This window comes from Dreissena polymorpha, chromosome 6 (assembly GCF_020536995.1).
Source record: "Dreissena polymorpha isolate Duluth1 chromosome 6, UMN_Dpol_1.0, whole genome shotgun sequence".
NCBI lineage: Eukaryota > Metazoa > Mollusca > Bivalvia > Myida > Dreissenidae > Dreissena > Dreissena polymorpha.
This window is the reverse complement of record NC_068360.1, coordinates 29,444,340-29,471,028: the sequence shown is the minus strand read 5'-3', so window position 1 is coordinate 29,471,028 and position 26,689 is coordinate 29,444,340. Positions and strand designations below refer to the sequence as shown.

Below are 26,689 nucleotides of genomic sequence, written 5' to 3'. Positions count from 1 at the left end.
ATTTAGAAACAAAATCTTGCCGTGGAAACGATTATATGGATTTTTTGCGTTATTTCTATGCATGCTTATATTAAAATATTAAACGGTTTGTTCTGTATTGTTAAATAATGTATTGTACGTTTGATTTTATTTTTCTAAGAAGTATAAGATAGAGACCTGCAAATACTTATTTTTTCTTGTTATTGCCCCCACTTATGCCTGTCTCTAAGGCAATAGTATTTCATTATTTTCAAATTAATGTTAGCAAATAAGACATTTGCTTTTCAATAATAAATGCCTTGAAGAAATGTACACTTCTGTTTACAGAGATATTGGGCTCATATTCAGTCCATATGTGCCGTGCCAAGGCTGCTTGACATGCTTTCCTCTGAAGCCTTAGGACAATATGTCACGAAGTGCGTTAAACTGTGTCTGCTTATGTGTGCAAACGATCCACCTGTCGTCATTACGTATCAAGGTATGAAGTTCTATCATCAGGTCCACTTATAAATGTAATATTAAATAAAGTAAAATTCGGACTTTTGAGCGACTGCCATAGTAAAGAGCTCTTTCGTAAATGGTGTTTTGTAAAGTTATTGTGATAACAAATAGTATCTGTATACATATGTTTGTTATATGATTTTGAACTTCTTGCAGATACAAATATCGTTTTTATATATATATTTATATCTTTATTAATAGGGTTTTCGTAAATCTATTATTGTTTGTTAAGTAAATATGGTAACTAAAAACAATGTGTACATATCCTTTATGATGGTTATTTGAACTTATAAACAGATGCGATTAAAAGTGTCAATTCGACACAAAGCGAAGAAATATCAGTAAACAAAGAGAAACCAATCAACGCAGAGATCACAAACAAAGACGCGAAACAGATCGGACGAGAGCAAATCATGGAAGGCCAAGAAATCGGTACAGTTGGATTGACAGGTACAGCATTTCAAAACAATCTTGACGAATCATACAACGAAGAACAATCACACTGTGCTGAGGAAATGAACCCAAAACACAAGCTGGACCCTCGCGGCGAGCCTAATAGGGACGGCCTTGACACAAATGAGGAACTCAGAGAAATTGGGAAATTTTCGGTTGTGCATGGACACTTCCAACGACGATCATTTGATAGGAATGTGTTTAAAGAGTACACGAGACGAGGTGCGTTCATCGATTTTATCGTCTGGCCGGTGATATACCTGCACCAGGGAGGTCCCATGCTGGGAAAGGGTGTGGCGCAGGGGACACGGGAGGCAGTGTTCAGTGGGCAGAAACAATGGACATGGAAGGAAACTGAATAAGACTTACGAATGAGTATAGCACAACATGCATGAACTTTCTACCTATGCTATATTCGTAAATAAACATCTGTTCATGTTGTGTCAGTGCACATATAATCATCCGCTTTCAAATGTAAACAAATACCTTATCACGAAAATCAGTTTAAAAAATTAGCAGCAAATGTGTAAGTTATTTAAAGGTTTGCAACAGAGTTAGCTAATTGTAAATCACATAAAACACACAATATACTGTAAACATATATTAGGAAAACAGTAAACACAGTGGGTATACATGTTCAGGGTAATAATAATTAATAAGCTAATTTATAAACTCGCGTATAAATCAACCAACTGCAGAAAAAGGCATAACGTTTAAAAATAAGTTGTACATTCATAACAGGCAATACAATACCCATGAACATAGTACGACACTATAAACATTAAGTATAATAACCCACAACAGAAAGCATACATGTGAGAAAATCAGCAGAATAGGCGAATATGTTCATACAGGACATGAGAAAATGAGATTGAAACTTAAATTAGCGAAAACCTGAGACACAGACGAACCTCTCACCTTCCGAAGCTTGCAGCATAAATACATTTGCCTAAATCGTCTTTTAAAGTCTGTGGAGAGAGTTATACAGGCTGGGAATATTGTTACGGAATTAATTGAGCTCGTGTCGTGTGGACTTCACCTTTGACAAAAAAGCTACGTTTAAAAGAAGAAGATAATTCTTTAAAAGTGGTTTAATCATGAAGGCAAAATGGATTAAGTCCCATTAGCAATTTTTCTTAGTCGTCTGAATTGTTTGAACCTTTACACGTGATATTGTCGGTCGTGAAATGGTCATTAAAAGAAAACGGAAAGCTTTTTAGTCTGTATTTTTCACAAAAATGCCAAGATAAAGTGTAGCAGCTTAAATTGGTGGCAGGTAAAAACAATGGAATTGATAGTATCATGTGTTTAAGAATTTCAATAATCCAGTGAAAAGAATGGGTTCACGTAACATTGTTATGCAAATGCATGTGTAATTAAACTTCTTGATAGTAACGACGTGTGTTATGTTATTAACATTGTTTGTAAATACCGAGAGCCGCGTGTCCTTTTGGGTATTTTTCGTCTGTAAGTAAAATTGTCTTGCATAAAAGCGAGTAAATAGGCAAACTAGTAAACATTGCAAAATGCCTCCTTTATCTACAATCTATATGCATATTACCTTATTCAACCTATACAATATTCATACATGTTACGAACCATGTCTTGTTCTATATACGCAATGTAAAGACATAGAGTAACTATTAATAGTACACAAGCGCGTATATTCGTGTCCTTTTCAAATATTAAAACTTGGAAAAAAATACGGCGATAAAGCAAGGGTGTCGGAGCCGTTACAGAGCTCGCTGTCACAGACTCAGGCTGCCGTTCCGCCTGATTTCTCACACGTGTTACCAAGAGGAATTGAAGAGCAGACTCTGGCAATGACTGTAAACACAAAACGTACAGGCCTTTAAACAAGACTCACACACACCAAAATAACGCATTAAATGGTCATCATTTGGCAGAGGCTATATAAAAACATGTTCCTTTTAATAAAATAAGCAAACCATTGTGATCGTATTAAATATAACTCAATCTCGCCAAAACAACTTGCAATTCACAAACAAAAAATATTCGAACGTTGGCCCGTCTTCATCCAGATGTTTAATGCAATAAATGTTAGTGAAATACGCCATATTGGATGTCACTGTTAGATGACAAATAATAACCAAGTACTTATAACTGTAAGTAAAGATGTGCCCGATATTGATCCTTATCACACAATTAGTATACCCTTTATATTTGATCATTCATTCATATATCAGTTATATTGAAACACTTACCGCCGTTTAGCTTTTTCTAGATGCAGCACACGCATGTTGCTGCACTACTTTCCAAAGAGGAATCTGACGTAATTAATTAAGTTATCATTAAGCTGGTATTTTTTCAAGACGAAATTTGGTTTCGTTTGTCTTTTTGTCTTTTACAATGGCTTTAAAAACAATTCGGTGTATTTCCAAAATACATGTATTTAAAAAAAAAGATTTTATATTGTTTGTTTTATGCTTATTTGTATAATATGTAATATGCTAACTGTATTGTTATTGCTTGCCGAATATTCATATATATGGATTGATACTGCAATATATAAGTATAAATGTCTTATCGCAATGTTTTCCCGCACTATTTTTTCCGAACAATCTCAATTTAATGATTTGGTAAAGATAAGCATTAACGGATCTATTCACAGATTCACAATTTTCGTAAATCAAAACAAGTGTAGGTTATATACAAAACATGAAATAAACTTCATAGCTGAGAAAAATATTCAATGTATCATTTAGTTTATAGACGATCGTCAGTCGAATTTGCTAGATGCGTAAAACTGCCCGAGGTATTTTGTAAAATGTGTATATGTTACTTTTAAGCGATATAATATGCAGCCGAATCAGCAAAACTGATTGATCAGCGCGTGCGAGTTATAAGATTTCGACCACATTCAGCATTGTGATGTTTGTATGCTGGAATGTGGTCGTGGTGGTTAACAACATTCGGGATTTATCATTATGTTTGCGTAAATATTTTTTTGATTTGCTCATTTAAAAGCATGTGATAAAAAAGATCTGAAACTCGTTGTCATATCATACCGAGGCTCGCTTACTAACAGAACTCCTGAATTCGTTTTAAAATATGGTATGATATGACAACTCGTGCCAGATCCTATATTTAGACTATATATAGCGAATCACTGTAGCGATGAGTATAGGTAAACCTTAAATAGTTCAGTTTTAATCTACTTCCCCTTTCGATTTTACAAAGTGAGTCGTGTAAGTTTGATACAACGTAAAGAACGAATTTACCTGCTTGTAAAACTGATACGTTGTATACACTATAATATACAAATAAACAACGAGACAAAAAGAATGTATATAGCTAATAATGAATTTGAGACAGGACACCACCGTGGAACTACGTGTATCGTGATTTAGTGTGTGGATGTAATGCTTCATAACAACAAACTTAAATATGATAAAAGAGTGTGTGAACGTTTGTCTAGTTGAATAGTCGAGCATTTAACAAAATATGATCTGAAGCTTTACCTGTTTATACTATTTACATGCGAAAATATTACTGCAATGTTGGAAAAGAAACTTAAGCAGTAAACAATATGAATAATTTATGTGTAAATCTTCTGAATTTTTAGAAGAAGTATACGGTTTTAATTGCGAGTGTAAAAGTCTGAAAAAATCCTCAGTCAATCATCACCATGTCTTGTCACAATATGAAGAAAAGAAAAGTGTCGCCTCAAGAAGATGAACATGTTAGTCTCTGCACCGACAACCAAGAGAGTAGGCCACGAGCAAGCCCCGATACACGACAACAAAGGTGCGACACAACAATTCGTTATCGATTGTAGGATGCTGGAAACAGGTGTTTTAATTGCAATACGTTAACACACAAAATTAATATTCCTTGCATATTTGTGGTGATATGTTACATTAAGTTCTGATACTTGCTATATATGGCATACCATTTGTGCAAAATGATTAATAAAATGCGCAGTTGCTCGATCGATCGGTTAATTTAAAGAAGTTCAATATATAAAGACATTGATATAACTTGTTGTGTAACGTTTTGCTTGGTTTGTGATTGTTTTCACGATACAGCCTGCGTGATTGTTCTATTGTAATATTCACAAAAAGAAACTTTAACTGCATCAGCAGTAAAAAAACCTTATAATAACATGCGGTCCTTGATGTATGGCAAGGAATCATGTAATCATTTGATTAAAACATTCCGATAGACAATGAACATAAGGAAAAATGTTTTGTGCAATTAGTAATTTGTTAACTTCAAATGTTGAAACTAAAACGATGTATTATATGATCTTTACACAATTTCAATTGCTAAGGCAGTGGTAGAGAAACTGCACTATTAAATATTCTTTAAAGATCGGGTTTACCTGCTTTATTTATTTTATCTAAAATAACTTGCGTTAATACCCGTTTCTAAAGGCTAGAAAGAACCTTTAGCCGGGACGCGTCAATAACGTTTATCACGTTAATGACTTTAGTTTACTTATAAGTTATAACCGTTCACTGTGCAATTCATCGTTTAAAACAAACGTGTAATTATAATGCTAGTTAACAATTACCTGTGCACAAGACTTCGTTTAATGTAACAGTTATTGACTATTTACCATACATTATGATATGATAATCATTAGCTGTGGCTCGGTCAAGATGCGTTTCGACGTTTAACTAAAACAGCCTTTAAATAATTAAAATTTATGTTTAATAGTCTTTTTTTACTTTGCAATAGTAAAAATGCAGTTGCAACACGCTGAAGAAACATACACTTTTTATGCTTCAGACTTAATAAAGCTTTACGAAGGATTGATACACTTGAACATGAACTGAAAAATGTGAGGGCTGAACGGGAAGTGGCGTTGACAAGGTCTGATGTTTATACATACGTTTTGTGCAACAAATGTGCATAAAGGTTAAATAAATAAATAAATAAATATTACATATCTATGGCATATTCCATTTTATGTTTTCTTAAATACGTTTTTGTATTTTTATAAGCGTTTAAGCACGTAAAGATATGTTCAATTAAGCACTTTTTATGAGGAAAACGGTTATTTAAAATAATACGAAAACTCTTGACGGGCAAATGTTTTTTGTTTGAATTCTATTTTTTTTAATGTTTTCAGACTAAGCGCAATGATGTCAGTAAAACTGCGGGACAACAATCCTAACATCGCCGACCTCAGTGATCCAAACAGGCCTACGAATCTGATGATGATGTCCAACGAACTCTATGAAAACGAATGGACAGACGCGTTCACAGTAATCAATAGCGTTCTTTCAGAGAGGCAAACCATTAAGTTCTTGCTGGATATTGTGATGGTGAGAAATCACGCACAGCACTGTATGACTGATGTTTTTATGTAAATGGTACATGTTTACAACTTTTATAACAGAACACAAACTATCAACATAAAATTATTAAAACTGGTATCTACGCTTTGAAACGGTCGAAACAAAGCATTTTGGTTCAAATTGGTTTAAGGGCTTGCCGATCCTTAAATTTGCCCAAGAATAATTACACTGTCAATTCGCGACTAAAACAATTTAAATAGCATGTACCTATGTCGACAGAAAATAAAAACCTGAATACCTAAACATTACGCTCTAATCGAATGCTATACGCTTTTAAGTGTTTAAGTGTCGAAAGAATACCAACAATATTTAATTGAGTAGGGAATATGTTTTAAAGTTATTAACATACACAGAAATAGGGTTCATGTATAAAAGATATAAACAATCGGGTAAGCGATGTTTTCTACAGAAAACTATCTTGATGTCAATAATTATCGTTTCAACCTCGTGAAAAAATAGCGATACAACACAATTCTGTCCTTGTTTCATTATGAAGACAAGTTTTTGTTTCAGTCTGCATATTATTTCTGTTCTGGAGAGCTTGACGAGGCGTGGCAGATGATGTCCGAATGGTACCTGGATGATGTAAGTATTTATAAATTCAATTTCATTAACGTTTCAAAGTAGTTCACGTAATACATGCCTTTGTAAAACGTTAACGTGTTTAAATATGACTAGGCCATTACAAACATTTACTTAAAAAGGCGACAAAAGTACACAATAACAAAACCATCAGGTCCGTAAATTTAAATTATGTTATAATTGTATTGTTCATATCAAAAATGATATGTCTTTCAGTCTTTGCCGAATAGACAATACATATGTAAGTTACTGAAAGACTCACAAAAAAGTCGCGGTAGTAAAGAAGACAAAGCAGATTTCGGAGGTTTGTATGTTTTATCTTCTGTTGGCTTGAAACAAAACGTTGCAATTGTATGAGATACAATTGGTTTTCGCAATCAAAACGTATTTTAATACAAAGCAATACATGTGTAACAAACGACGATCATGCCATTTAACTGTTTAGTTTTGGAAAGAGATAATTGATACATAAAAATTGAAAACTTAAGTATTTTGGACGGAAGTCTAACAATAATTAGTTTGTTTCAATTCAATGTAGTTATATACAAATATTAAGTAAGCATTTGGGGTATAGGACTTCAGTGTATATTTCCAGCAATTTCATCCACTCACAAACAAAATATCGTACGTATACTCAAATTTTACTAATTTCGTTGTCGTTGTTCATTCAGAGATTTTTGGCTCACCTTCACAAGGTTTGTGCCTTCCAAACATTGCATGATATGTTATCGTCTGATGTTTTGAGGATTTACGTCATACAATGCGTTAAACTGTGTCTGCTGATATGTGCAAACGACCCACCAGTCGTCATTCCTTGCGAAGGTATGTGCTCTGTTTGTCATGGTCACTTACACATTTATATGCAATTATCATAGATGTTGGCGTTTTAAAATTATTTAGAATGAATCATATGAAGGATCGCATCGTATAATAAAGGTTCTTTCCAGCTGATTCGGGTGGCGTTTAACGTTATGTTTATTTGTTATGTGAAAATAAGGAATACCTCAAAATAAGCAGCGGAAGTTCTAGTAAATATGACTCGATTATTATTCGAATTAGTATGATTCTGTTATCATTATTACAGGCAATTGGGAAGACATGCTTGCCAATACCATATCAGAATTGGCTGCAAGCAAAACCTTTGGTGAGGAAGATAGAACACACGGTGTTAACAAGTATACGATTCCTGAAGTTAATGCTGGCAAAGATGGAACGCAACTGAACCAACAACAATCTTGGAAGGGCAACAACGTGGTGAACGGGTATCAGGCATAACTAAACTGAATTACAATCCAAATGAACTTGGAGGTCTAGTTCAAACAAACATCGAAGAAAAGACACTTATGAGAATGCAGGTGCTTGGCCTTACGGAAAACGTCGAATATATTCAGTTAAGTGAGATATGTACAGATTTTGAGAGTAAATTACAGGTGCAGCACAGGTTTCAAAGAAGACCATTCCAACGAGCAAAGTTTAGAGAGTACACCGCACGAGGCATCTACTTTGAGTACGTCGTCTGGCCGGTGATGTACCTGCACCAGGGAGGCCCCATGCTGGGCAAAGGTGTGGCACAGGGGACTTCGGAAGCGGCGGGAAGAGTTGACGAAGATCAATGGTCATGGAAGAAAACTGAATAATATATAAGCAGTTATTAGCCTTCTTGTGTTAGTATACATTTCATAAAAGTGAACCATACAATATTTTTTACGGTCAAAACAAAATGCACTTCTTCTCAAATAGGATAAGAATTGTATATAATATTACAGTTGAATACATGTCGTTTTATCAGGGTGTGCGTTTTGATATTTTCTTTTTTTATTATTGATATGTTCTTTAATTATCATTAAATGTTTTGAGTAACATGCAATTTTTACATTCAGATGACTATTAATAAGTGGCGTACACTTTTTGTATGTTGTAAATAAGAAATGTGTTGTATTTGACACATTTTTATTAAAATACTATGATTTTGTATCACAGATATTTGAAAAACACTTTATTTGAAACAACATTTTAAAGTGTTAAACTAGAAACAAAAGCTTAATTCCTTCTAAATATACCATCGAGATATTATTAGCAACACAGCCGCATCAGCCAAATGGGTGTTTTTCGAAAAACAGGAATGCTTCTACTATGATAAGAATTTAAGAGCATTACGTAATACCAAACATAATCATTGAATGCTGTTTACTAATGTTGATACAAATACAAACTACCAGGACTGTTAAAACCTTCGCTTGTGTGACAAACATGAGATAATCTAAATAGCTATTAGCGCCTCTTATACAAAATCATAAAGACGCTTAAAGCCTTCACAAATCATGTCTACACCTCTGAAACTGTTAAGTTTATTGAAACTCAAAATTATGTTGTCACCAACAATGATAACCCCGCAAACGTCTGTACACATATTAAAACACTATTACAGCTGAAAGCATACAAATGCTTTTAATGTCAGAATAAATCAGTTCAGTCCAAAAAATATCACCTTTGGTCGAAAGCTCCGATCGTGACTCAGAAGCAATCGCCTTGAAAATTGAGAAAGACACTTCTATTTAATCTGTGAAAATAGCACATAAGGCACATAAAGCCAAACAACACGTGTGCAACAGCTCAATTTTACAAGTTTTGATCACTTTATTTTTAGAATAAAAGTTTTAAAATTCCCTTTCGAATATACTAAGCGAGTAAAGTAAAATGTAAAATAACAATTTGACCAGATACAGAAGCACATATATTATGCATGGCACGCAAACGCAATGACGTGCACAAGTATCGCAGATTGTGGGCGAACGATCCTCTGAATACATTTGTGTGATCAAATACAAAGAATTAGATCTGACTGAAGTTGAAGTTATGATCTCGTTGATCCTGTATTGGTCAATAGCAAGTCATTTGTTAAACATTCAATTGATTGATCTGATCAACAATATCTGACTTGCAAATGTAAAAAGAGTTGAATTAATGTTTCGTTCATGAGACATGCAAGTTTATATTGAGATACAAACGGTACAATTATCTCAAACCAAATCAACCTCAGTCTCCACTCTAAAAAATGCCTATTTGCTTTATAATACGATATTATTTGTGCAAATGCCTTCTAAAACTAATTGAAAGAATTGTTTGAACAACAACTCTTTTATATTCTTCATGTGCACTGGCAACCGCGGTGGTTGCAATGCACCAACCGACGCAAAAATTATCATTAGTGATCAAAACACGTTGGCGCTGATACGCATGTTGAGGGAAGTGATTATAGGTAAAGATAAGATATTGCATGATGTTTAAATACAATACACTCAGTGAAACAACCTTTTGATGGACCACAGACTAGACCCTAATGTACCGTGTGTGTTTTTAGAATTATACATGGAATTATAAAGGTTAAAATTGTTGAACATAAAACACCGTGCATTTATGACGTGCAACTTTTCGGGTAGCTTGCAATTCATCCCTCTTCTGTTGTTCAGACAAGCATGTGATATCGTTGAATGCGTCACATGTCCGTACAATAATAACTAGTTGACGACAACACATTTGTTCGTGGTCTTCCCAATACAATTTCACTCTATGTTTATGGCGTGTTTATATTTCCATTCCTTTCAAATCTTAATTGCTGACTGACCGGAATCCGTTTTCTGAACAAGTATCAATTAACGTTTCTTGACATCAATACATAGGACAATATAAAAAAAATTCAATCTGTAACATAAAAGCCTTTTGCTGGCATTACTAATAATAGACGTCTTTATAGATATCAACCTTTTTATTCAATACCTGTTACATATTGTAAATAAATAGTTAAAGGGACATTACTGTGTTATTCTGAATACTAGATCCCGTGAGAGTTGTGTCTGCTGTTAATTTTTCATTTATATGATATTGCTTCGTAGTTTGTTGTTTACTTGTAGCTTGGGTATGAATGGATATACATGAAGCCACATACGCCTCACGCTATATAAATTACACCGGCTAGACTACAACAATACCCACACAGTCTTTCTATCACAAGTTTATATTTACTGCAGCGGAAATTGATTAGCATTTCATCTTGACTACCCGTTGCAATCTTATTGCATAATTATAAACTTAAGTTTTAAACAATAGGCTTAATGTTATGCAAATGCCGTACAAACTCGTTAATAAATATTCATAGATATCTAAATCAACATTTATTATTAAGATCGACTTTATAAAATCCACTCATTCCGATAAAAATATTATTATAATCAAATGCAGTGTTCAACGAGAATTGTACATGTATATCTAAATCGAAACTAAGATCCACACTTTTTTTCCTCTTTCGATTTCGCTTCGTTGGTACGTTCTGTACGATTGACCACTTACATTGACTAGAACTATATACAGATACCTGCACATAACAGTTGCACTGAATAATAAGGATTAAGTGTATTTTGTGAGTTTGATTCTAACTTGTGGTGCCAATTGGTACGTGTCAATGTAAAGCGAAACAACGACGTGTTTTTCTGAACCACGTTTATTTAAATGTGTATAATCTTCATAAATTTCATTCTAAATCAAGATCACACAAGCGCGGTTATCAAAATAAGGTCCTTTTTCGGGTGTATTTTGTCTCGAATTAACTATGCAACTTTCGCAAATTCTAAATGAAAAAAACATGCAATATTACAGTATGGTTGGGTTGCTGTTGTTGCAGAAACCAAAAATATATGATATTTTGGGGGAATTGATCTTGATTTCAAATTTATTTGACAAAAATATGTTTATAAAAGTTAAATATATTCAATTTTAGAGCCCTTTGCAATTTTTCAGCAACTTTGCCAGTAAGCATGACGATACAAATACCAACAACTATTAATTATTTATCGCAGTGGTTAAAGATAAAGCTTAATATTAAGATTTGAATATCTTTTTCAAAACAATCTTCATAATTTGAACTCGAGATACAATATTGTAATCATGTTAACTGACAGGGTTCGCAGTTACATCAAAGAAATCGTAAAAACCTGTACAAATAATGCGTTTAAACGTTATTTATGTACATTTTTTAAATTCAAAATGTCAGAGGTGTTTCGTTTCGATGTCCAAACGCCTATGAACCCCATCATCATGTATAAATATTTGTATTGGTACTGCCCAAATGAATGTGTTTAACTGCACGCCAGAAGCAGGAGAAGGCCGCCACCATCGGACGATGAGCAGGGCCGTGAGCGCAATGAAGTTGGAGAATGTCAAAGTGCATCTTCCGGGTGAGAACAAATATTCCTTTAAGTCCATATATACAAAACCGTCTATGAAATAAATAAATCGTATCATATCTGTTTGCGAGTGTGTAAACACTTATTTAAGGAAAATTATTGAATGTCAGAATAGTCTTCCACAATTAAGGGACACTTTCTGTACGTCATATACGTCTTTGTCGTATAACGGGTAATAAAATCGGTGCTTTGACGGCTAACCATTATAAGCATGGAAGTGTAGAAAACCTTTAATTTAGCAAGGAATGTAAGTTTTAATGTCTTTAACCTGAAGTACAGGACATGTAGTTGGTGTACTTTATAAGGAAATGTGGATAAATATGCCACTCAATGTTCAAACCCCAATGATGTTTACTAGTCAAAGTGTTATTATAATAATTATTGATAATAATTATAATCATTTTGTAAATATATTAGTTCGTACGAAATAAACTACAACAAAACTATTAAGTATTCGCCGATGAAGAGAACATGAAATAAACAAATACGCAATTAACGACAAACATACGTTGTTTTAATAAATGTTGAGGGTTTGTTCCTAGTATTTTAGATGCATAATAAGTATGTGTCGTGTGTGTCCTCTGCATTTAAGGATTGAGGTGCATTAAATAGAATTGTCAACAATCTAGACACTCTCAAGCACAATTAAGGTATCGCGAATATTTGTTGATTTTGGTGTATGATCATTTTTTATTTCACGAGTGCTTAAAGTAAAATAAATATTTTCAGGAGCTGCGTAACCACTTGTGAAAATTCGCTTTTTCTATAACCACGAAAAAGTACATATTCGCTCATTGAGCGAATAAAACTTTTATAGTAAACATAAAAACATACACAAACATACGCGAGTAAAGCTCAAACGTATATAACGTGTGTATGTTATGACATCATCAAACATACTTGTTTATTTCATCAGTATGGCGGGAAGAAGTGTCATAATATGTAGGTCAACGTGATATTGTTCATTGTTCATTGATAATTAATAAAAAAAATGTTTCACGGAATAATAGACTGAAACAAGAAAAGTAAAAACAGCAAACTGTTTGCATACGTTGGATCACTAACACACAAGTATGCTTGACATGTTAAGTCTCTTGTTTCAGTATCTTTAACAGAGAGTTTATTGTATAGAGGTTATTATTTTCTGGATTCTGAAAATACACTACCAGTATAGCAAAAAGACATGGTCGATTTTTTCCGAAGGTCGCCAAGTCCTGCTAGACAGAAGAGAAAGCGCTCAATATCTGATGACGAGCAGACGGATGACAATTTAAGAAGTAAATTGCAGAAAAGCGAGGCAGATAGACGTAATGTATCAACAAGGTGTGATCATATTCTACGGTGCCAATCATTGCAAAAAATAGGCATTTTTTTAGATGCGCGGCTTAAATAACAATGTTTCAAGCATTCATAATATCCACTTTTTGGATACTAATTTATTATATTACGCCGTTTTATCACGGGTGCAGGATCACGTGACTTTGTGGGGTTCCCAATTAAACGTTAATGGATGTAAACACACCGGTAAAACATTTTTTCTTAAGAATTTTAACTTGTGTATAAAGGACAGATTTTTATGCTGCACAGGCATGTGAAAAACATCAGAATTACTTTATTTAATAAGCATGTGTTGTTATTCAAAAATTATATTATTGCTACATTCATGTATACGGTTATGCTTCACGCAACGTGAAATTTTGTCACCAATTTTAGACGTATTCAAGGATTTATTCTTATACCTTAAAATATCGGCACAAACTGCAAGATAAACCGCCTTGTATGCACTATAAAGATGTTTGAAAATGTATTTCAATAACTTGAGATTTTTGCAAAAATACAGTTCTTAGCGGCGTGTTTACAATATGTCCAGCCTGTGTGTAAGCCCCTGAAAATCCCGTTGATTCTGCACCCTGTTATCGCATGTGTTTTATTACCACAGACGTCATCGTAAATTGTTATGACGTTAAGTAATGCAATTCAGTATCTTTAACTGAGAATTTCTTGTATATAGTTTACTTTTGTATCTGGAGTTTGAAAATACACTGCCCGTATAACACAAAAGACATGGACGATTTTTTTCCGAAGGTCGCGCAGTCAAAATCTGATGACGAGCAGACGGATGACTTGCTCAACAATTTGAGAAGTGAACTGCAGAAAGTGAGTAAGAAAGACGAAATTCTTTAACAAGGTGGGATTATATATTCTATGGGACCATTTATAGCAAATAAATAGGGAAATTGTTGAGTACAGATGCGCAGCTTAAATAACAATGTTTTCTAGCATTCATAATCTACCCACTTTTCGATACGAATTAATTATATTACGCCGTTTTATCGCCATTATTTAATTACTACAAACGTAGGCTTAAGTTAAAGATCGAAACCTCCGATGTTACACGCGATATTTGTGGGTTTTTTTATACATATTTTACGATATTGGTATACTATAAATCATCATTGTCCGTACGCTTTTGGAAACTTGTAAAAAGCATACATTTATTACAATGTCTGAGAAAGCCTAAAATGATGTTTTAACATGTCTGATAACTTCATCAGAAACAAACACATCGTTTATTTCGTATTTCAGACTGGAGAAAGCACATAAAACAATTGAACAACTAGATCAGGAATTGAATGCAACAAAGTCTGAAAAGGAAGACGCTTTGGGAAGGTTTCTTCAATATATTACACATTGTATATACAGTATTAATTGGCTGAAAGTATGTTTAAAATTTACATTCAGAGTCATTTAATTTTTGTAAACCTATCAATTTATTTCTAACAAATTTAATGTATAAAGGTAAAGTTATATTACTGAACAGTCATTAAAGTATTATTGGTCCGATAATGATTCATTTGGGTTCAGTAAAACGTCCAAAAGAGGATTGGATTGCACAATTGTTCATCGAGCTTTAAGTTTGAATGTACTGATACGATTTTTTTTTCATAAAATATTGTCAAAAATAAAGTACACACTTAAATAAAGTATGGTAAAAATATATGATTTTTGTTTTCGTTAAATCTCTAAAAAAAAAAACAATAAAAAAACAGCTTCTCTTCATTTGACTCAATATAAATATATACTTCCAATATGTTATAACTATATTTGATCATATATATATATATATATATATATATATATATATATATATATATATATATATATATATATATATATATATATATGCATATATATATAATTTGTAGTTAACGGAAACAAAAGATCACTATACCGAGATTTAGTACTAAATACGTAAAAAGAAATAGAATCATGTATGGACCATCTGACACAAACTTTTGAAAATTTGATGCATGGTATTCATTTAGATTAAGTGCCCTGATGTCAACAAAACTACGTGATAACAATCCGAACATCGCCGATCGCAGTGACCATTTCAGGCCTACAAAACTGGCGGAGATGTTCAGTGAATTGTACGACAACGAGTGGACAGACGCTTTCGATGTTTTTAACAACGATTTTTCTGAGAGACAATCAATAACTATACTTCTGGATATAGTGATGGTATTTTTTAAGCTTTTGTATTTCAGATTGTTAGTGTCGTTGTGGTCTTTGACTTGAGCAATTTGTTTACGTTTGAGAGTTAATCAGATTTTGACCAAATAAACGTGTTTGTTTACAAATCTCACCATGTTTGAGTATCGTTAACTCTTATTAAATAAAGTATAAAGTATTCAAACTGTACAATTATCAAGTACCTTGTTCTAAGATCATTACGCTTCCAAAAACACTTTTTATGTTAATTTAAAGTCTTGAAAACGATTGTTGGAAACGGGCCGCGGAGAAGAATTTTATTTGTTTTCAGGATGTCTATGAATTCTGTAAAGACGAGATGGACAGAACATGGAGAGTGGTGTCAACGTGGTTCCTCAATGAGGTTTGGACTTTGGATAGTGCATTTAAATATTGTAATTATTTATTCGTGGCATCGATTCGAATTCGGCCTAAAAATATAGTCTCGTCGTTATATTTTAATTAACCCATTTATGCCTAGCGTCTAGAAAAAAAGGCATTGGCAAACAGCGTAGATCCAGATGAGACACCGCATGATGCGGCGTCTTATCAGGGTATTCGCTGTTTGCTTAAAGGAATTTTTGTAAGAAATATTCTTAATATAAAAATAAATATACTAGACATCCCTAATTTTGGAAATAAATTGATCCGATTTACAAGGATGGGAGAGTCAACTAGGCATAAATGGGTAAATATAAATATTAATACAACAATACCTGACTTGTGATGTGCAACAGGTCAATTATGTTTATCGATACTCTCAAATTATTTGAAACGTCAAAAGTGATGTCCTCATTTTTAATGTCACAATAGCGAGAATTGTATAACTATGTTTCTGTTTAAATCTCACAACTAAATTATTTGTTCCAGGCTTTACCAAACTCACAACAACTTGCCAAAAGTCTGAAAGATTCGAGAAAGACGCTCGTTCAGGGGATGACAGAGGACATGTCCCAGGTTGTTTTGTTTATAAATATATCTGGTTCAAAGGTGTCAGTTTTTAAAATAGATTGTCCTAAAACCTCTTTATTACAATTACAACAAAAATGCAACTGTATGTATTAGTTGATGTATGTATGTATCTAATAGTTTGTTAAGTCTTTTGTACACTGTTTATACAATGCATGCATGTGGATTTAAGATATATTGAGAGACTTTACTCAATGAGTGGCAAACGAAAGATGCAAGATTTGATTTCCTCTGATAAAACGATAGAGTACATCACACAGTGCGTTAAATTGTGTCTACTTATGTGTGCCAACGACCCTCCCGTCGTCATCGTATGCGCAGGTATGGCAAATCTCTGTCGTATATTGCATTAATATTTATTTACCGTATGAAAATTTGAAAACAAAGTTGTGCCTAATAGCTCAGGAAATTGTAGTGTTTGAGTACGAATTTCTAAAGATATGTAATACAGCTAATATAATCAAGCTAATTAGTCGATTATTTAAGTAAATGGTTACATAAACGGGGTTGACTGTGACAATATATAACGACCTGTAAGCATTGTGTTGTTTTTGTCCTGTATAATACCAACCAAGTGACCATTATACAATAAAGCAACAGAATGTCATGAAATATTTGTTACTTATTTCGATCATTTACTGAAAAACATGTTACATAATCAAATGAACCGATGCATTATTTAATGTACATAACATATATCATGTATATAAGCAGAAAATAACAGAGATGGTGAAGAACAAAATAACAACAAGACGCAACAGAACGCATATATCTTTAAGAACAAGGATACCCGAAAACAAAAAACTACATGTAGTATGCGAGCACCATTCAACAAGGATCATTTTAAAGAGTACACCAAACGAGTTCCTTACTTGGAGTACGTCGTCTGGCCGGTGATGTACCTGCACCAGTGAGGCCCCATGCTGGGAACGGGTGTGGCACAGGGGATATCGGAGGTCTTCGTAGGAGAGGAGGAAGATCAATGGACATGGAAGAGCAAACATGTCTGAGAAATTACAAAATTATGAAAATTAAATACTACACATTCCAATTTGTGATTTACTCTTTGAATTGAATATAACTGGATTCTCCTTTTATTATTGCTACATTGGTTTTCCGTTTGATATGTTTTATTTAGACATAGTGTGCAAATAAATTGCTTTGACATTATTCGATAGAAAACGTGGAATTAAAATATAAGCTGTTCACAAATAAAAGATGTATGATGTATGAAAGGTAACTTAAAACACATTTCAATGAAATTTTGTAGCAACTACAATCCCCATATCCAAAAAATATGTAGATAATGTGTTAAGCAGTAACTAATAGTTTACATGAGTTTCATAAAATACATATTTTGAACAAGCTCGGCGATGTTTTGAAATCGATATGTGGATATGTCGATTAATCTTCCATTAGCGATCTGGACAATATTTGATAATATTACACCTCAGAGATATTGGTCCTTCTATATCTATATGACCGGTTTCAGTCTGTAAAATGCGATAGAGGAACCTAATAGTATATGGACCGGTCACTATTTTATGTATGGACCGTTTGGGGTTACACACCACTAAATTTGCACTGTTTTACTGTAAAATGACGTCAATTTTAACGAAATGACGTCATTATTCCTGCGAAATTCTTCAGTTTATCTCTTTTAAACCATAAACAATCGTACAACACTGTACAGTGGTAACGGGGAAACTCTTCGGTGTAATATAAGAAATAGTAAACTCCACTTCGGTCCCAATGGCATTATAGTGCCAGGCAGCCACAAACTATATATGGACCGAAGCCGTAGGCTTCGGTCCATATACGGTTTGTGGCTGCCTGGCTGGTCACTATAATGCCATAGGGACCTCAGTGGAGTTTACTATTTCTTAAATGAGGATTCCATACGACATTCTACTATAACAAAGACGTAAGCACCCAACCATCCCATTTTAAGATTCGGTCATGTTTATTTGTATATTTTAGGGTCCTTTGTACCTACCCAGAGAATAATATTGAATCGATTATATAATCCCATAAAAACATCTATTAATCTATAAAATATACATTTAATAACGCATGTCTTACTTATAATAGTTGAGACACACGCCTTATAATAAATGAGATCCAATACTTGATAATGATTGAGATTTAATCTTTGTAATTATTTAGATGTACGTCTTATAGTAATTGAGGTTCAAGCCTTATTATCATTGCGATTCAACCCTCATGATAATTGACACTGAAGACTTTTAACAATGAAGATTTAAGCCGTTTAGTGACTGAGATTCAGGCCTTATAATAAGGTTCGAACTCTTTAATACTTAAGATTCCACCCTGAAATAAATTGAGATTAAAACCATATAATCATTCAGCATTATAATATTGAGATTTAAGCCTTATAATAATTGCGATCCATGTATCATAATGAACTCGATTCTAGCCGTATAGTAATTGAGATTCAAGCCTCATAATAGTTTAGATTTCTGTCTCACAATAATTGAGATTTAAGGCATATAACTATTTAGATCCATGCCTTTTAGAAATAGAGATTCAAGCCCCATAATTATTAAGATTCAGGTCTTATATTAATTGAGATCAAAGATTCTTAATAATTTAGATCAATTACCCATAGTATTGAGATTCTATCCTCGTAATACTTAAAATTCAATCTGATAGTAATTGAGATTTCAACCTTATGATAACTGAGATGTAAGACTTATAATGATTGAAATTCTAAAACCATGTTGATCAAAAGAAGTATGTTAGTTAGGTTTTGGACGCCAATGACAAAATATGTTTTATTTAGTACAAAATATCTAGCGTATCATAAAAAGTTCAAATCGACCATATTATTAATTACTTAAAATACTTACAAAAAAGAATATTGAGGTTTGTGCTTTGTAATCTAAAATGATTATAATCAGGGACCTGTTTGTATAGGTCCCTGTTATAATCAATCTACAGGCGTTTCTACTAGCTTACCAATAGTGTTTGTATGCTCTCTGTACACAGCATGGTTTGCATTATAAAAAGAATACAAACACGCAAACTCACAGATTTATTATTATAGTCATAAAGCCTACAAACCAACAGTATAATTGCGAAATAAAATGCGTTTCCACGGAACAACATTCTATACATAGATGGTGACGTTACTACGTTATTGTCACCTCTATACTAAGACGCATCAAATTCCCCGGTTTGGAGAATTATGCTTCCGCCAAAGTAGTTCTGCGTAGGAATGAAAATGTTAATAATGAAAGAAAAATCGTTTTTTATTGTGTGTTTAAAACGGAATGTTGTTTGAAGAAACGTTATTTAATTATGTTTAAATGTGATTTTGAATCTCTATTAAGACTGATAGCGATTATCCGAAGCACGACCTACTTTCGCTTTCACTTTTCACTCGTAAAAGAAGTGCTACCCACAATTCCTTTCGCGTTAGTACACAGGTCAGTAAGACCAGTTTGTGCACAATGACGGAACCTACAAGCGTACTTAACCAAAGAAAAAGTGTGACAACACACAGAATAATGATTATGGACCTCAAAACGTGCCAACCTTAAGGATATAAAATTAAAAAGCAAACGGTATTCTTATAATTCACAACCAATGAACATACCAACTCAACAAAAATAAAACACATGAACACGCAACCCCAAAAAGTAAATAGAAAACGAGCATGCTATCTAAACGCTAGAAAAGGCAAAATAAAAAGATACTGCATTTTTACATGGAAACCATGCGAATTCGCAATGGCAATGACGGAGTGGGGTTCAACAAAATAATCAAAAGAAAGTGTTTTTAATTTTCAAACAAAAGACTTTTAAACAAACGATGCTAAAGTAAGCTTATTGAAACAAATTAGATTACAATTAAAACCAACAACTAAGATTGAAACTATTAACATAATTATTTCAGCAAACAAAATATGTTAAAATATTTATATTACTTTCCACTCCTTTGTATATCCTAACTGGTTGATGTTCTATTATATTTCGATTCGGTTTGACAACTATAAATGGATGCACAAGTGTTACTTTTGTTGTTGTTGTTGTTGGTGTTGTTGTTGTTGTTGTTGTTGTTGTTCTTGCTTTGGTCGAAACATAGGCTAGGGAAACCGGAAAACACAAGATAAAAAGTATTGGCCTAATCAGCAGAGCAATTTACTTCCTCTTTCGATTTCGTCGTCCTCGATGAGTCAGACTAATACTCACCAAGCTTTGCCGCAAGATCCTGAAAAAATCCTATCGGATGAGAAGGAAGAGGCTAGAATGGTCAAATTAACGAAATTCGATATATCTGGATCTTTGAAAAGTAGGAATTCTTTTTTAACGATTCAAGCAGATAACTGGTTTTAAAGTAAGTTTGACTAAAGGTACATTATAACAATATACAGATTAATGTAGATCTGGTTTCTTAGAACAAATGTTTCTTCTAAGTATATAGCACAACAATCGTTAGTTGACAAAACATTTGTAAATATTTTAAAGGATTTGCCAGAGTTCCCGTTTTTAAGTTTAAAAACGTTTATTAACATACATGAGTAGATATAAACACTATTGTGTAAACAAGACACTCTAATTGGCGTGTTATTATATTCGCTGTGTATTTACCGATATCGATCTACCATTAGCGTTAAGAACCAATAATAACACAACTTAAGGAAAACGCAAAACTGTTAATATGCAGCAGTTTATGCTTTAAATATATTGTCAGAGAGAGAGTTACTTTAATTTATTACGATATATTTTAGATGCACCGTAATAAAGCTTAGGTTACTGTTTCAAAATGTAATTTTACCGTTGTATGGCTGATACTCTTGTAAAATAACAAATATAGGAACACTGAACTTGTCATTATTCTTGATAAATTATGTTCTGTTTAATTATAATAAACGGACTCGTAATAAGATAAGGATTATACTGTCAAAAGCTGTTTATGGTTGTGTGAACATGCCAATCGTATGCACCATTATGACAAACACTGAGACTGCCTGCTTCACTCGTTTTCTCCAATATCATCTATAGCAACAGCAATACTCTTTCCATTTATGTTCATTAACGAAGTTATAGTATTGCCCAATCAATTTCAATGAACGAATTAACCTGTAATAGGACAGGTTTTCTCCCTTATTTCAAATTATTGCCCTTTAAATGTAAACTACTTTTCCTTGATTTAATTTGTGGAAATATTGTATCATAATATGGTGTGTTCAATTGATTATCAGTCACTTGTATATTTTGTATTACCATATGCTAATATATGTTTTTGTGTAATTGTTGTGTTTGCTATTTAAAAGGCAGATATATGTACGTCTCTGATAAGTAGTGACGTAAAAGACGTGTTTAGAAATTTGAGTCGATCCCCTTGGTGTAATCCTGAACAAGGGTCATGCCCGGTACGTTTATAACATGTTCTTATCAATTAAGGATACAAATAAAATACTTTTAAAAACAATTTTTCTTAAGAATGTCGACTAGTGCATAGAAGACAGATTTTTAAGCAGCTTATGGCAATGTGAAATGCACCAGAATTACTTTGTCTTATATTAAGCATGTGTTTTTGTTCAAAAATTCTATTTTTACTTGATTCATATATACCAGGGTGCAGAATCAACGGGGTTTTCAGGGGTTTACACACGGGCTGGACAGAGTGTAATCACACCGTTAAGAACTTTATTTTTGCAAATGTCTCAAGTTATTGAAATACATTTGCAAAAATCTATAGTGCATAAAAGACAGTTTTTCTTGCAGTTTGTGCCGATATTTCAAAATATAAGAATAAATCCTTGAATACGTCTGAAATCGGTGACAAAACTTTACGTTGCGTGAAACATAACCGGCCAGTTAAGAATTTTTTGAACAAGAACACATGCTTATTAAATAAAGTAATTCTGATGAATTTGTTTTCACATTGCCATAAGCAGCATACAAATCTGTCTTTTATGCACTAGTGGAATTTCTTTAGAAAACTTTTTTTTAAAGTTATTTGAAATACAGCACAGCTTACCGTCGTGTTAAATATATTGAAGTTAAAAAGTGGAACCCCAAAAAGTCACGTGATCTTGCACCCTGTATATGGCAATGTATCAGGCAAGATGAAATTTTGACACCGATTTCAGACGTATTCAATGATTCCTTCTTATACCTTCAGATATCGACACAAACTGCAAGAAAAACTGTCTTTTATGCAGTTAAGATATTTGCAAATGTATTTCAATAACTTGAGATGTTTGCAAAAATACAGATCTTAAAGGTGTGTTAACATTCTGTTATGACATATTACATATTACATATGTCTCTCAACTTAGCTGCTGCATATTTCTACTGATTTTATCATCCTTAAGTAGACAATATTTAAATATATCATATGACATAATGTGATTGCTACATATTATAATGATTTGATATTACCTCAACTCTAATATTGTGCTAAATCTCTTGCTGATGTTTATATTTTTAATGCATATTATGTTTAAGCTCTAAAATGAAATGTTAAATGTACCAATTAAAAAGATCTAATTACACACACTTTTAAATAACAATCCGATTGCTTTAATATTTTGCTTATTTTATATTTTACTCTTATTTATTTCTTAGCTATCCAAACATGTTTAAAGACCTGTATTTTCTCGTGAAAGTGTCAGTGTTATTACGAGTAAATGTACTTGTAATACATAGATCTTTATCTAAAGGTCACTCTTTATATAAACACACGGCTGATTTTCTGAAGCTTCTCATGGTCTCCGTGAATAACTGTACTCTGCAGTTTAACAAAGAGTGGACATGGCAAACTTGAGTAATTATTCAGAATAGACAGATAGTAGATAATTAATTGATCAGTTTTTTTATTTATTGAATATTTATCTTTAGAATTGCATTTTTTCACTGTTAGGAAATGTGTGCCATGTATAATAAGCATCATTCATTCTGACTCATGAAATACATGCTCAACTCTTTCATATGGACTATTTCTACGAGCTAAAATTAAGTGTACGTAGTTATCTGTTTCATAAAAATTTATCGGTTGATAAAATACACTCAACTCGTTGATTTTGCTTGTTTCTGCAAGTCAAACATAATTGTACGTATTTATCTGTCTCAAAAAATCGCCCCTCTTGTTTTTTACACGGCTCATTTGTCCTTTTTTGTTTGTTCGAAATTGCTTAAAGGAATGCTACTATATAATATCAGCTGTTAAAGCAATGGTAGAAAGTGTTTATCTATTTTATTTTATTTTTGTGCCAATATTTTACATTCTGCTGTTATTCAATAGCCTCTGATAGTAAAATTGTTTAAAAAGCCTTATGAATAAAATTTTCTATAGACAGAGAAGTGAAAATGATAACTGCTACACTTGCTAATGTTTCTATTTTTATATTTAAAAATTGCATTTCGAATAGTTTAGCAACCAGACCATATTGTCTAATATGAAGGGCAATTTATCTTACTATTTGACCTACTGTTGTGTTTTTGTTATATTTTATGTTTACTGTTCTTGTTATATTGTATGTTTGTGTTAAATTTTCAATGCCTTTTTGTTTGTTTGTTTGGAAAAATATAACATGAATTGTGTATTGACTGCAATAAATGAGAATGCTATTTTATATATGTGGTGTTGCAACGAAAATGTAATCGTTTATAATAAGAATGGATAATGTAAAAATTGTATCATACAACTGTCGTGGTCTGAATGATGTTTCTAAAAGATCTGATGTTTTTGAATATCTGAAAAGTCTTAATGTCCATACATATTATCTGCAAGATTGTCATTTTATTTCTTCAATGAAAAAACAGATTTACTCACAATAGGGTGGTGAATGCTATTTTAGTTTCGGCACTTCTAATTCAAGCGGAGTACGTATTTTATTTAATAAGTGTTTAGCGAACATGTCTTTTAAAGTGCATAAACAAGAAAAAGATACCAAAGGAAATTTATTAATCCTAGACTTAACAATAGGTCACCATATATTTACTCTGTGCACTCTTTAGGGACCTAACAATGATACTCCTTTGTTCTATAGTACACTTTTCAATATAATAGAGACCATAGGAAACGATTCATATGTATTATGTAGAGACTTCAATTTGGTACTTGATGTGAATATTGATTATGCCAAGTTGCCAACTATAAAACTTTTAATAATAATAAGAAGCTAAGGGAATTATTATCTTCTGTTATCAGTGACAAAAAGCTAATAGACACTTTTAGGGTCAAGAACGGTAACGCAAAATGTTTTACTTGACGAAAGCCTACTACCGTCCAACAAGACAGATTAGACTTCTTTTTAACTACTAATGATTTTCATCAGTTTATGAGAAAATCGGACATACATGCAAGCTACAGATCAGACCTCTCCCCTATAACCTTTGAATTAAACTTTAGCAAAATAGAACATGGAACATTTTCGAAACCCTCTATAAACGAAAAAATGTTGAAAATAACACCCTTTTTAAAAATACACAACACGCTTTAAATCAAGAAGAAAAACTATTGTGTGACGGATTACTAAATGAATATGAATGTGGATTAGCACTAAAAGAAATGCAAAATAACAAAAGTCCAGGTTCTGATGGTATCACCATTGAGTTTTATAAAATATTTTGGAATGATATCAAAACACATTTAATTAATTCACTAAACTATTCATATAATAATAAAAACTTAACTACGCTTCAAAAACAAGGTATAATATCACTCATTCCAAAACCTGGAAAAAACTTAGAATCCTTATCGAACTGGCGCCCAATTAGTTTACTAAACAATGATTATAAAATTGCAACTAAAAGTATAGCAAACAGAATTAAAAAAATATTACCATCAATCATTTCAAAATCTCAATCTGGTTTCATAAAAGGACGTTACATTGGTGAAAACGTTCGTCTTATCCAAGAATGCATAAACTATTTCAACAATTCAAATAATCCTGGTCTAATATTCTTTGCAGACTTTGAAAAGGCATTCGATTCGCTTGATCACTCATTTATGTTGTCTTGCTTAGAAAATATGAACTTTGGTGAAAGTCTCATTCAATGGGTCAAACTATTCTATACCGATATTAACAGTATAATCATTAACAATGGCTTCTTTTCAAACAGTTTTAACATCGAACGAGGGGTTCGACAAGGATGTCCACTCTCATCATCGCTATTTATTATTTGCATCGAGTATCTATCACATCACATTCAATCAAATAAACACATAAAAGGCATATCACTAGAACCTGACGAAGAAATCAAACAGTCCCTATTTGCTGACGATGCAACTTATTTTTTAAACGACAATTACGATTCTTTCCATAACCTCATAGAGTCGTTAACCCTTTACGGAATGATATCGGGTCTTAAACTAAACAAAAGTAAATGTACTGTGCTACGAGTAGGTAAATTAAAACAAAGTAATGTCCAATATCAAAAAGAAATGAAATTTAATTGGACATCCAATGAAGCCACAACGTTAGGAATTACTTTCACAAATAATGAAAATGATACAGTTCTTAAAAACATACTTCCTAAATTGCAGAATTTTAAAAACTGCTTAAAATCATGGCATCACCGTAAACTTACACTAATCGGAAAAAACACAGTATTGAAAACGTTTGCACTTCCTAAATTAATTTATGTATTAACAGTTCTCCCAAATCCACCAAATGATGTTATTGACGATATAAAATCAGCAATATTTAATTTCATATGGGACGGTAAGCCTGATAAAATAAAACGAACTCAGTTAATTCAATCCGTAGAAAATGGAGGTATCCAATTAACGAACATTGACTCATTCGTGAAGGCAATCAAATGCAGCTGGGTTAAAAGATACCTAGATAATTCCAATACGAGTAAATGGAAATTATTCTACCAGAAAATCCTAAAAAAATATGGTGACTCCTTACTCTTTGAATGTAACATCAGCAATACTATCTTACATGAAATTGCAAACGAAAACATATTTCTGTCTGATGTTCTATCAGCATGGAGTGATGTCACTCATAAACTTGAAACCAAAACCAGCAGTAAAACTATTTTATGGAACAATAAAGACATAACTTCAAACAATAAGACGTTTTTCTATAAAGATTGGTTTGAACGAAGCATTAAATATGTCGAC

The 26,689-nt window shown here is 32.7% G+C and overlaps 4 protein-coding genes and 1 long non-coding RNA gene across 6 annotated transcripts in view; 4 read left to right on the top strand and 1 right to left on the bottom strand.

Annotated features, from left to right (window-relative positions):
• Window positions 1–26,689, bottom strand: part of LOC127835550 (kyphoscoliosis peptidase-like) — a 143,513-nt gene that overhangs the window by 18,763 nt on the left and 98,061 nt on the right. The gene's annotated exons all lie outside the window — the stretch shown is intronic.
• On the top strand, window positions 310–1,372 carry LOC127836424 (uncharacterized). Its single transcript, XM_052363063.1, has 2 exons — window positions 310–457; window positions 778–1,372. The coding sequence occupies exons 1-2, from the start codon at window positions 358–360 to the stop codon at window positions 1,293–1,295; spliced, it is 618 nt and encodes a 205-aa protein (XP_052219023.1). The 5' UTR covers window positions 310–357; the 3' UTR covers window positions 1,296–1,372.
• LOC127836425 (uncharacterized) lies at window positions 4,140–8,070 on the top strand. The gene is made up of 6 exons (XM_052363064.1): window positions 4,140–4,701; window positions 5,689–5,772; window positions 6,032–6,227; window positions 6,774–6,845; window positions 7,059–7,664; window positions 7,927–8,070. The coding sequence occupies exons 1-5, from the start codon at window positions 4,583–4,585 to the stop codon at window positions 7,197–7,199; spliced, it is 612 nt and encodes a 203-aa protein (XP_052219024.1). The 5' UTR covers window positions 4,140–4,582; the 3' UTR covers window positions 7,200–7,664; window positions 7,927–8,070.
• LOC127836430 (uncharacterized) lies at window positions 11,153–14,996 on the top strand. Its single transcript, XR_008028763.1, has 5 exons — window positions 11,153–11,259; window positions 11,990–12,073; window positions 13,286–13,405; window positions 14,168–14,270; window positions 14,669–14,996. It is a non-coding gene; the product is annotated as an uncharacterized LOC127836430 (long non-coding RNA).
• LOC127836423 (E3 ubiquitin-protein ligase TRIM33-like) overlaps window positions 20,767–26,689 on the top strand; it is a 41,358-nt gene continuing 35,435 nt past the window's right edge. The window contains exon 1 of one of the 2 annotated variants that reach the window (XM_052363061.1): window positions 20,767–20,896. The gene's annotated coding sequence lies outside the window, so the exon portion shown is untranslated. The remainder of the gene's footprint in view (window positions 20,897–26,689) is intronic. The other variant, XM_052363062.1, reaches the window with a different exon arrangement.